This window comes from Meleagris gallopavo, chromosome 13 (genome assembly GCF_000146605.3).
Source record: "Meleagris gallopavo isolate NT-WF06-2002-E0010 breed Aviagen turkey brand Nicholas breeding stock chromosome 13, Turkey_5.1, whole genome shotgun sequence".
NCBI lineage: Eukaryota > Metazoa > Chordata > Aves > Galliformes > Phasianidae > Meleagris > Meleagris gallopavo.
The window spans coordinates 10973876-10986459 of record NC_015023.2 but is presented as its reverse complement, the minus strand read 5'-3'; the positions used below and the strand labels follow the sequence as shown (position 1 = coordinate 10986459).

Sequence of the window (12584 nt, the reverse complement as noted above, 5' to 3'; positions counted from 1 at the left end):
CAGCTCTGCCGTCCTGGCTGCTCTGCCCTGGAACGCAGCATGGGAACCACTGCCCAGTGCAAATCTGTTCCTCATTATCCTCCCCGGCTGCTGATTGATGCCGGCTCAGTCACCGACGACGTGCTTTGTGGCCTAGGATGGCTCACATCCATCAGACAGGCAACTTTTTGGGGGCAGATTGGGGCTGGCGTCCATCCCTCCAAGGTAATTCAGGAGTGACAGTGAGTCGTCACCTCCGCGATAGGCTTTTGGTGAAGGCATGGGGCAGGGTGGCTGCAGGAGAGAAGGGATGCGGTGGGCACTGGGGCAGGGGGTACCCTGGGTCTTATCCCAGGTGGTGGCTGGTGGCCACAGAGTGATGGTGAGTTACCACTGTGCCATCCTCTGTCAGATCATTGGCAGGTTTGGGCACCAAGAGCTTGGTAGAGCTACGCAGTGATAGATCTAGCACTGAAACATGGCTGGGGTAGGTAGGTCCCTGTGTGGACTGGGTGGATTGGGATGGGGTCTTCACGGAGCTTCTCCTTCACACCCTTTGAGCCTCCCGAAGCTGCCTCCAAGAAGTGGGGTTTGGTTGGGTTGCAACAGACCTGCTGCTTAGCCTGAAAATAGGTGATGTGAAGTTGTGGCTGTGCAACTCCATGGACAGAAGGTGGATACAGAATGGAACATGCAGATACCTCATCCAAACAGGCCAGAGGGGAAGCCAGCTCCTTCCCATCTGCAAGAGCATTCAGGATACCACCTGGTGACATTAGCAATCCAGTGGAGGATCCTGTGTTGCAAATTGCATGTCCCACCACCTAGTAAAAACCCTTCCCATCCTCTCCATCAGCATCCCATAATGCTGACCAGAAGCAGCTGATCATGGCTCCCCATGGCTTCTCTTGGCCCCAGGAAATGAGTTACAGGAGGGTGGGAGCTGAGTGCCCACATGAGCAGTCAGGAGCAGAATGTAACAGTGAATGGACTGAGGTCCCGAAAATGTGTCCACCCACACATGGTCAGCCTGAACACCCTGCCTGAATTCATGTTTGCCTTCCCACTGTTCTCACGTGTATGGCCAAAGGCTCTGCTGTGATTTGTGCTTGCTGAAAAACCTGGGGAGGAGTGGGAGGTGAGAAGCTGGATGCCCATTCAGCAGCTTCCCACCACTTATGTCTGTGTAGGTCATTCTGCAAACATCACGTGAGAGAATCAGAAGTGCTCCAGAGATGGAGCAGAATGAAGAAGAGTGCGAGGTGTCCTTGAGTCAACAACACCCTTGCTACAACAGAAAACATGAAGCTGGCAGTTCAAGAAAAGGATTATTCCCCTTGGTTTGATGCCTAGCTGCATTCCAGCTCCAGTTTGGGGCTCCTCAGAACAAGATACAGATTTGTTCTATTTCTGAAGCTTACCTAAGAGCCCAGTACTCATCGTGCAATGGGAAGGCTATGATTTTGAGATGCTGTGCAGTGCTGACCTGGGAGATGGCCAACACCAACCCTCACCCGCAGCTTGGCTCTTGCATCCTGCTGATGCCCCATTGCTGGCACTGCCTCGCACCCTCTGCTGACTTCACAAGTTCTGGGAAAAAGGGGAAACTGGAGAAGCCAAGCATCGGAGAAAGTAAATCATTGTGGAAAAAATGTGCAGATCTAATGGCAGTGCTGGGAGAAGCCTGTGTGCAGAATGGTCTGCAGCAGTCAGACAGCTCCAGGATGGGATTGCTTATAATAACAGTCGGAGGGCTGTATGTTCTGGGTTACAGCCTGACAAGCAGCTAATTTGTTGAGCCCTGCTCCGTCCTGGAGAAGCAGAGGTTTGGGCACATGTGCTCGTGGTTTGGCCCGGTTTTTGTGTTTTTCCACTGAGGCTCTTTGGTATTTTTAGGCTGAAAGAGATGGAACTGTGCTGTGCTGGAAGGAACAGCTCTGTGCAGGCAGGAAAGGGAAAGACAGAGATTGGAGGAGGAGAATAAGCACTGACAAAACCCCACGGGTGCAGGAGGGGCCGCAAACCCAACCCGGAGGAAGCAAAGCACGCAGAGGTCCCCAGCAAGCCCTGAGTCCAGACCGTGCCACCTGCTCCAACTCTGATTTATTGAACATTACAAAATACTCTGCATATAGTTTCACATTAAAACAATATTCTTGCAAATAAGATACTAAGTCTGGAGTTGTTCGTGGTGCCCATGGCTACAGAAAACACTGACCCAGCTAGAGATTTAATATGGCCCAATCTCAGAAATCAAAACTGGAATAAGGCATACAAGAAATGCAAAACTATATAAAAACCTTTTAAAAACCTCATGCTCCAGTTGGCAGGGCAGGTACAGAGCAGAACGGCCTTGCTAGCAGTACCAGGTGCCGCTGCTTTGCCTGACCCATGCTGGGCTCGTTCACCCAGTGCATTGAAACACCCCGACACCTGCAGACCCAGCACCCCAGGGAGCTGCAATGGGCAGCCATGTGCTTGCTGTTAGGTGTTAGCAGCCCAAATTGGAGCATCCCCACTCCAACTACACTGAGCTCTGAGCAGATCTTGGGGAACAAGATCCTGGGGTCCCTCTTGGGTGGGCCCTGGGGTGGCTGGGGGACAGGCGCCAGGGGCAGAGCTTTGCAGATGCACTCAGCTCCCACCAGACCCATCTGCTCTCACCCACCTCCTCTGCTCCTGCTTTACATTCAGCCCCGCTGCTCCCCTTGGTGCCCTCCCAGCTGACGAGCCCCAGGCAACTAGAGGGACTGGGATGCAGGCAGAATGAAGGGTGCCATGCAGGGCTGCTGTCTCCTAGTAAAGCCAGAAAACAGAATGCTTCAGCCATGGGGAGCATACCTGGATGAGCAGTGTGGGGCTGGCACAGCCAAACGAGTGCCAGAAGTGTCCCTGTGCGTATGCAGCCTGGCTCCTGGTGGAGCCAAACCTCAGTCCTGAGAAGGTCATGGCTTTGCTTCTGCAGTGCCTCCAGAACCCAGGGGACGAAGCTGCCATGGAAAGGGGCCGATCTCTGCTCTCCCAGCGCGCTCTGAGCAACCCAGGTCCTGGAAGCCAGAGGCTGGGTGGGGATGGCTGTTGTTCAGCAGCCTCCTGCAGAGGCTGGAGGGTCAGCTGGAGGAGCCCATCAGCCAGAACCCCAAACCTCATGCTGGCACAGCCACAGTGGCATCAAGACCACCTCTGGGAGGAACACCTCTGGCCTCCCAGTGCTGTGATACAGGAGACAAAGACCAAAGAACAAGAGAGCCAGATGTGGGGTCTGTGCCCCCTGGTTGGATGGGACTGGTGCCTGCTCTCGCAGCATCACGTCTATCGATCTACCAGCCTTGCACCAGCATGAGCAAAGCCCCAAAGCTCTCCGGCTGCTCCTGGAGTTGGAGGAGACACGCAGAAGCTTCACGAAGCACAACGATGGAGCAGCTGGTGGGTGGCAGTCTGCCCCACACGCTGTGTTTCAGATGTGGCTGGCTCTGCTGAATGCAAGCCGCCGGTGCTCAGCGGGGGGCAGCCCCCTGCCCTGCTCCTCTGTGCCCATCAGGGGCTGCAGCTCCTGCTGCTCCACACCCTCGGGGCTGCTGTCGCTCTTCGACCTGCTGCTCTTGGATATATGGCTGGGGAACTGGAAACGTGAGACCTGCTCCGGCGTCGCCTGGCTTGCTGACTGTGGCTGCTTCTCCAGCATGGGGCGGGTGAACCTCCTGTGCTGTGCTCCTGTCTCGATGCCTGGAGGAGAGGCGATGCTCTCCAGGGAGGAGATGCTTTGGTTCCATGCTTTCTGCATATCCACCGGCACGATTTTGGTGGTCTCCGAGGAGACGTAAACAGCCAGGTCAGCCTGGTCTCCTTTCCATGGCAGCTCCTTCTCTGCCAAGGTGGGTGATGGTGGGATGATGCAGGGGCTGGGACAGACATCCAAGCTGCCTGGGGGTGCAGAAGGAAGGAAGGACAGAGGGGAATAATGCGTGGCTCCTGCTCTTTCAGACCCCACTACCGATGGAGATCCTTCTGATCTGGCCCATTTTGGAGGCTCTGCTGTGCCTCCATGGCCACAGAGAAGAGCAGCTCTCCCATTCGCGCTCCATTCACTTTGTTCTTGCCCAGCCCAAGCCAACCTTGCTCCATAGGCAGTGGAAGGACTAACATGCCTACCTGGGGTTGCCTTTCCCTGCAGGACCTCATCGGTGGCACGAGCGATGAACACAATCCCTTCATCATCCTCTCTCTCTGTCTCTGAGCTATCGCTCTCCTCCTCATCAGAGCTGACCGTCACCAGCACAGGAGCTGCAGCCACACAGGGGGTGTATGGAGGATGGTTACCCTAAGAGCTGCCCCCCTGCACCCATGGGAGAACGATCTGGTGCCAGCATAACCCCAGTGCCACCAAGCATGGACAGCATGCTGCTGCCATGCCCCCCCAGTGAGTCCCCTTGCAGGTTCTGAGGACCAATCCTGCCACCTCCTTACCCGCCTCCTGCCAGGGGACGTTTCTGTGCGTCCTCCCATTGGGTGCATCGCTGGGCAGAGAGATGTTTTTCTGTAGAGGGAGAGGGATCTGAATGGGACCCAACCCCATCCCCAGGCTCTGCAGATGCCAAAGGCCTGCAGCACACCATGGACCCCGCAGGACCTCACTACCCCATATCTAGTAGGGGAGCAGGAATTTGGGAATTGCTTGCCTTCTTCCTGCCCTTTTCCTTCAGCCTGGCTTTGGTCTTGGAGGAGCAGACATTGTGCTTGGTGGACTTGAAAGTCTCCAGGCGCCTCTTCATGTTCTGCCGGAAGATTTCTTTATCTTGGCGTTCTTGTTTATCTGGAGAGATGAAGTGACGGCTGTAGCTGGCCTTGTACTGGCCGAGGGAGAGGCAAAGAGACACAGGGTGAGCAGCCAGCTCCGCGCAGCACCCTCCATCCCTGCTCCTGCTGCAGGCGGCAGCGCTCACCCGCCGCCGGGGCTTGTAGAGGCTCCCACGCAGCACGTGGTGCATGGCTGCATCCTCCTTGTCCCGCCGGCTCCGCACCGTGTCGATCACCTGCAGGTCCAGGCATGCACCACTCCCGCTCTCCCTCCTGGGGAATTGGAGCATCCCAATGGATCTGGCTCATCCCAATGGATCGTGCACATCCTGGTGCACATCCAATCCATCCCAATGGACCCAACCAATACAACGGATCGTGCCCAACCCAATGGATCCGACCCATCCCAATGGATCCACCCAATCCCAATGGGCCCAGCCCATCCCAGGAATGATGCAGCCAGGGAGTGCTGCCCAGAGGCTGGGATGTAGAGGGATGCTTGCACTCACAGCAGGTTTGTAACCGACGACTCTGACATGGATGTGCGGCTGGGCATGGAGGGCAGTGCCAGCTTGGCAGCTGACAGCACGTGGCCACCCTGGGGGAGTGACAGAGATGGTCTGGAGGGGTTCCCACCACCTCATCCAGTGGGACCCAGCTCCCACCACACACCCCTACCTGGTCCACAAAGCTGATGGCATCACGGATGTTCAGCTTGTAGTAGACATCCCAGATCTCATCCCGCAGCTTGTAGGCAGATTTCCTCATCAGGAGCTGGCTCAGGTACTTTTTGTCAAACTGCTCCCACCTGTAGCAAGATGGACATGTGGGTGGCTGAAGTCCTACAGGGGATGGATGGATGGATACAGTGGTCATTGGACGTTTTCCCATGCAAAGCCCAAAGTGCCCAAAGCATGGAGAGAGAAGGCTGTGCCTGGGAACACCCTGGCACAGGACAATAGGAGGGGACAGGACATGCTGCCACGTTGTCCCCCAGCCAAGGGGAAACTGGAGACCCAGTGACGGATGCAGGGCTGGAGCTGGTGGAGCTGCCCAGACAGAGCTTCCCTCCAGGAAGCAGGCTCTCTGCACACTTTTCCTGTTGTGATTCTGCAGACAAACACTCTCAAAATTTTAACAGTTCCTTCCTCAATATCCAGTGCATCTCTATCTGGGGAGGCACAATGACATCACGGCCACCACAGTCCTGCAGCAGCTCCAGCATGGACAATGCCACCTTGTGCCCTAAGTCACCTCTGCCCAACCTCTCGTTAGGACACTTCTGGAGCAGTGGTTTGCATTGTACCATGCAGATGGACAGACATACCCCTTCCTGGTCCTGCTGCCTTGCCCACAGCAGGACTATCCACCTTGGGATGTCCCCATGCCTGCCATACCACCCCGTCCAGCTGAATGCCAGCAGACAAGACACTCACTTGTCCCGCCAGTAGTGGTAGCCGTGGTGTCCCACGATGTCCTCCACTGCTGCCAGGATGTGGTCAAAGGCCTGGAGTGAGGAGAAAAGGGTGAGAGTGGTGGAGAGTGACTCAGGCTAAGCATACCTCATCCTGGCGCTGCAGGGAACACCTACATGCTCGTGTAGCTCCTCGTTCAGTGTGGGTTTGTGGTGGTCGCTGCGTTTCACCTTCAGCCACGTCACCAGTGGTTTGATGGTGAGGCCCTGGAGTGGCAGGAGAGGGCATGGGAAAGATTGGGAGGGCAAGAGGGTGCGTGGATAGGGCTTAAGAGCAAAAGGAGCACAAAGTGACCAGGGGCATTGATAGTGACAGCCACGTACAATGCTCCCACTGTGCTTTGGATCCGTGTGATGGCATTATGGGGATCTGACACCTGGTACCTATGACCAGGTCGTGCTCCTCCAGACCCCAAGGCTGGCATCTGCCCATGGTGCTGCTCCCCAAGGGCAAAGTGCCCATTCTCACCTGCACGATGACAGTGAAGAACACCACCACGATGGTCGTTGCCACAAAGTAGTCCTTGGCTTTCACCTTTGCCTTGTCCAGCAGGATGACCAGGGCGAAGGCGACGGCTCCACGGAGGCCACCGTATGACATGACCACCTGGTCAATCCTGTCCAGGGGGATGAGGCGGAAGCGGTTGAGGACATAAGTCTGGAGGACAACACCTGGAGAAGAACGAGGACGAGAGTCTGGGATGCCACCGGAGCCCCATAGATGAGGCAAAGCCAAAGTCAGGAGCCGCTCTTGGAGACTGCTGCTTTTTGGCAAGAAAATAGCTGGGACAGCAGGACAGACTGACCCACAGCTCTGAAGAGCAGGATAAAGAACAGGGTGCCCAGCACCAGCGCGGTGTCCCATGTCCACTTGGAAGTGTCCACAGCTGACATGCCCAGAAACATGAAGATGATGGTCTCTGAGCTGCTGGCCAGCGTCTTCATGGTGTACTTGACCGTGGTGCGGGATTTCTGGGAGATGTTGGCTTCCACGTACTTCTTGCAGCAGATCCCACAGAAGGTGACTCTGCAGAGGGGCAGAAGGAGCTGGCATGACCCTGTGGTGAGCACCCCTGATTTCCTGGGGCTCCCCGGTACTCACGCCAGGATGGCGGAGAGCGAGACCATCTCGGCAGCCAGGTAGGCAACATAGGCCAGGAGGAAGACGAAGAGCGGCTCGATGATGCGCACACGTTTGGTGAACCGTGTGATGAGGGCCAGAAGGAAGGCGAAGAGCAGCCCCACGGCCGTGCCCCCCAGACTCACCAGAAAGAAGGAGGCTGAGGGGAAGAGGTTGGGTTGCATCTTTGGTGAGACCCCTTGCCAAGCCCCGTGCTCCCACCTGACTCCCCACCAAAGCATCCAGTGGTGATGGCTGAGATGGGCTTAGTGATTGCCCACAGCACGACAGCACCCATGCTCCTCCCTTGTTCTCTATGCTATAGGAAGAGCTGGTGGGGCACATACTCACCTACCCCCTTCACATAGTCCGTGGCATGGATGTGTGCTGGGCCAAGCTCCACAAAAGAGTTGAAGACCTTGTACAGCACCTGCAGGCAATGCAAAGTCCTTTGGGAATGGCAGAGAAACTCCCTATCATGGGAGGGTTAGCACAGGTGGGCAGGATGGACCCAAGCATTCCCCTGAGGCCAGCACAGTGGAAGGACCCAATGGCACGGGGTTGCCCCCAGTCTGGGGATGTCACCTGCACCCTCTGCCCATTCTGGGGGATTCCAGTGCCTGGCCCATATTGGGCTCACTTTCATAGGAGCGCAGACTGATTTGGGTTGGAAGGGACTCTTATGGGTCATCCAGCCCAATCCCATAGCATGGCAGGACACAGAATCAATAGAGTTATTCAAGTTGGAAAAGATTACTAAGATAACAAAGTCCAACTCCAGCTCACCCTCACCATGCCCACTGCCCATCTCCACTGTTTTTGACCACCTCCAGGGATGGGGACTCCCCCACCTCCCAGGGCAGCCTGTTCCAATGCCTCACCACTCCTTCTGAGAGCAAATTTTTCCTAACATCCACTCTGAACCTTCCCTAGTGCAACTTAAGGCCATTACCTCTCATCTATCTTTCACTACATAAAGTTGCCCAAACTTTGTCAACCTGATGCTGAACACCTCCAGGGATGGGGCACCCAAAGTTTCTCCAGACAACCTGCTGCAGTGCCTTACCACCCTCATTGTCATTAGGACTGCAGGGCCCCCCTGGCTCCAACTCACCACTGTGACAGCATCATTCAGGAGGGACTCGCCAAACACAATGATGAAGAGGGTCTCGTTTACGTGGACCTCTTCAAAAACTGCCAACACCGCCACAGGGTCCACAGCCGAGATGAGGCTGCCGAAGAGCAGGAAATCCATCAGCCCAGCTTCCACACCTGGATCTGCTGGGACAGAAGGATAGAGGTGAGGCGAGTCATTCTCCCCGTGAAGGTGAAACAAGCCTGTCCATCTGAGGTCTCCCTACGGTGGGGTGGCATGGGGTTTGGCACATGAGAAGAGCTTGGACCAGGCACCAAGAGGTTCCTCCGGGCTCAGAGGAGCTCAGAAGAAGGCCCAGGCCAAGCAGGGCCAGCAGCTCCAGCCGAGGACAGGGAACACGGCAGCGAGCCAGCAGAGCTAGCCAAGGTCGGCGACAAAAATAGCAAAGACATGAGTCAGCCCGATGCCGAGAAGGTCCCCTCTGTCCTCCACACTTGCTGGTCCTGCCAGAACATCATTCCCAGCTCCTGAAAGCTATGGGATCCACGCCAGGGCTCTAAATTTGGGAGTGTTTTGCATCTTCCCGCCCCTTTTGGTGATGTGGGCTCCCCCAGCACCCACCCATCAGCCCTGCCTGGTGCAGGCCCCACAGCGCGGTGCCGGTGGTGAAGGAGTTCCAGAGCGTGCCCACAACTGCGTAGGTGAGGATGGCGCCGATGTTGTCGAAGAACAAGCGGCTGGGCATGAAGTAGCCCGAGTCCAGGACGATGGGGGGCAGGAGGAAGAGGAAGAACATGTTGGGCTCCAGCTGGTATTTGGGTTTCTTGGCCACGGCCAACACGATGCCGCCCAGGCCCAGCCCCAGCAGGATGAGGAGGCAGCTCTCCGGCACGACGGATGTCACCTTTCTGGACAGGTGGAACACTGAAGGGAAGGAAGAATGTGAGCATCAGCCGGCTTGGCACAGGGACAGAGCACCCTGGGTCCGCCGACCGCATGTGAGCAGAAGACCTCCCGGCTAGTTGGCTCACTTGGCTGCCCTGCTACCACCACAAAGCCCAGTCCCTAAAGCTCTAAATGAGGTGCTTGTGCCAATCACCCCCCCAGGAGGAAGGCTGTGCTGCGGTCTGACATCAGCCTGAGGACATCGGGCTCCTTCCCTCCCCGGGAACTCCATGGATGGACTGCAGCTCTACCCAGCCCAGGGTCTTTTCACCAATGGTGTAAACCTTGAGAGAAGCTCAGGAACTGGCTTCCATGTTTCTACTGCACGTGTCTGTCTGCTCTGAGCCTGTCCCAGATCAGGATTTCAGGTCCTCCACCTCCCAGATCGCTGCCATATAAGCCAAGCAGTTGGGCATTTTGCTTTTTTAGCGCTGCAAGCAGTGCTGGCTGCTGTTCAAGTGAGGCATCCTGGTCACAGGAACACAATATACCCCACACAGCCCTGGTGATGGGTGACCTTGTTTGCAGCTGTCTGAGCATGCAGGTGGAGCAGCATGCAAACACTGCAGCACGAGCGCGTCGGCCAGAGTGCTGGCTGACCTACCTGCATGCAAACAGAAAGTATGCGAGAGCTGCAGATGAAGGGATGCTTGCAATAATCAGCTTATTCCAGCAAGCCATGAAAGAGGATGTATTTAATGGAGCAAGCTGATCACACCCTCATATTCATATATTAGCCCTGTGGCAAGCAGCCTGATGGCACAAGGCCACATCATGCCAGCCAGCAGTGGGGACATGCTCTCTGTGGCAGCCTTGTCCCCGTGTAAACCCAAATCATTGCAGCCTCTTGGCAAAATCAGCAGGGCAACCCACAGATTCCTTTGTATTTCTCCTGCCTCCCACCACGGAGGTCTTGCAGTCATCACTGGTGACATCCCAGGGCTGTGACACAACTTGGCCATCAGCTGAAGGCACTGTAGGATCATTAAGGTTGGAAAAGAGCTCTCAGATCCCCAACCCCACCGTGCCCACTGCCCACATCCCTCAGTGCCACATCCTCACAGCTCTGGGACACCTCCAGGGATGGTGACTTCCTCACCTCCCTGGGAGCTGTGCCACCACATCACTGCTCTTTGGGAGAATAAATTATTCTTAACATCCAACCTGAACCTCTCCTGGTGCAACTTAAAGCCATTACCAGGAACCAGCAGGCACCTCATCCTCAAGTAAAGGGACATCACAGCCTCCAGACCATCACATCAGGAGGTGGCCCTGCCACCACCCCACATTTCAGTCCTGAATGTTCTGGGTGAGAGGAGCCTGTTGCTTGTCCACCCACCCCACCAGAAGGATGGCTGCACTGATCAAAGAAGTTCACAGCATCGATGGGAGAAGCCCTGCAAGCACAGCCAGGGCATGGGAACGCTGCTGGCTTTGTTGCTCTGCACATTGCCGCCCTCACAGCAAATCCCAGCACACGAGCTGCTCTGCAGCAGGGACGGGTGGCAAGAGCTCTAATTTTACACCCGCTAGGCAAGAATTTCAGCATTAACGTTCCCACAGCAACAGTAACTCAGCCACATGTGAATTAACTTCAGAGGCATCATCCCCGCTCCAGACATCCCCAGCACGGGATGCGCCATCGGGAGGACTTGAGGACAAACCCTGCTCCCCCCCCCACGGGGCTCAGGGTCAATCATGGAATCATTAAGGTTGGAAAAGAAAGCTAAGATCACCAAGTCCAACCACTGACCCATCAGCACCATGCCCACTAATTGTGCCCCAGCAGGATCAGAGACACCAAAACCAATTGGTGCTGGGAGCAGCGGGGTTGGATGCAAAGGGAGAAGGTTGGGACCCACAGTCCCCTCCCTGCAGCCCTTTGTGTGGTGAGGGACGGCTGTGGGGCAATGCTTATCACTTCTCCTTTCCCTCTTCCCCACAGCAAACAGAGCAGGAAAGGCAGCAGAGCCTGGATGATGCCTCGCTGCGCAGGAAGCCAACACTCAGCCCGGTTTTCTCCGCCCCAGGCATTTGCCTGCTGCTTGCTCGGGGCACCCCGGCATCGTGATGGTTTCCAAGAACAAGAGCCTACAGTTTCACTTCCCCATCACACAGCGCTGAGGACGCTTCCGCCCCTGCAGTCACAGGGCTGAGAGCTGGCAGCAGCTCTTCCGCACCAGCCCGCGCCCAGCACCCAGCACCCAGCACCCAGCATGGCCACCCCACCCTTGGGGACCCTCTGACCCCGTCCCCATCTCCTCCCCCGTGCCCCTGGGCACCCTGGGCACAGCAGTGCCAGGGCTAGAAGCAGGGGTAGGATGCGTCCCCAGGCCGTGGGATGGCTGACTGCTGTCACATCACTGCCACCAAGCTGTGCCCACCGAGGTGGCTCACGGTGGCTTCTCTCACCCCACCCCACAACCAAACGTGGGGCGGGAAAGGGAATGCACCAAGGGAAACCCAAATAGATGAGCTGCCTGAGAACGAGGCATGGAGCCAGAGCTCCTGTCTCTGCGCTGCACTCGGCAGCTGGAGGTGGCACAGCTGCAGGCAGAGAGCTCGATGTCTCAGCTCATGATTTATTCCTTGCAGAGGTTTAGCTGCGAGAAGGCCGAGGGAGGATGGAGCGCGAGGTGCACAGCCGTGGGCTGGGTGATGCTGGAGCAGGAGGAGGGCGGTTGACAGTGACAGCAACACCCTGCCCTGGGTGTTAATGCATCCCCGCTCCCCCAGCAGCACTTTGAGGAGGACACCCGCTTCAAGGTCACTGTCACACCTCCTGGGTGCCCGCTTTGTGCCACGTGGCTCCGGCGTGACCCACCAGCGATGACCACCCAGCACCGCTCCCAACCCGACAGCAGCTCACCCCGCGGGCTGTCCCCTGTGTGCCCACCCTGGGGGGCCACCAACATGTCTCCTGGGTGCCACCAGCCGGGCTCTGCTCTGTCACCGCTCATCACACCCCCATGGCAAAGAATGGTGACCCTCCGTGGGCCACCGAACGCCGTGCTGTCACCTCCGGGGTGACACGGGACCGCCCCTCAGCCCGGTGCCAGCCCACCCCCCAGCTGTCACCGCTGCCCATCCCGGGGCCGCGTCACCCGCGGAGCCCCCCGTCCCGGCGGCACTCACCGATCTTGGCCAGGCTGGCCACCAGGATCCAGGCGGCC

The 12584-nt window shown here is 57.0% G+C and overlaps 1 protein-coding gene across 1 annotated transcript; it reads right to left on the bottom strand.

The window, feature by feature from the left end:
• Positions 1 to 2065: 2065 nt before the first annotated feature.
• Positions 2066 to 12583, bottom strand: SLC9A5 (solute carrier family 9 member A5; the record flags this gene model as incomplete). Its single annotated transcript, XM_010718037.2, has 16 exons — positions 2066 to 3903; positions 4132 to 4263; positions 4447 to 4516; positions 4659 to 4829; positions 4923 to 5049; positions 5286 to 5374; positions 5455 to 5584; positions 6213 to 6283; positions 6368 to 6457; positions 6720 to 6922; positions 7057 to 7277; positions 7353 to 7530; positions 7722 to 7800; positions 8485 to 8648; positions 9088 to 9390; positions 12547 to 12583. Coding segments are annotated over 16 exons (2532 nt in total), but the record flags the coding sequence as incomplete, so codon positions are not given.
• Position 12584: the final 1 nt, after the last annotated feature.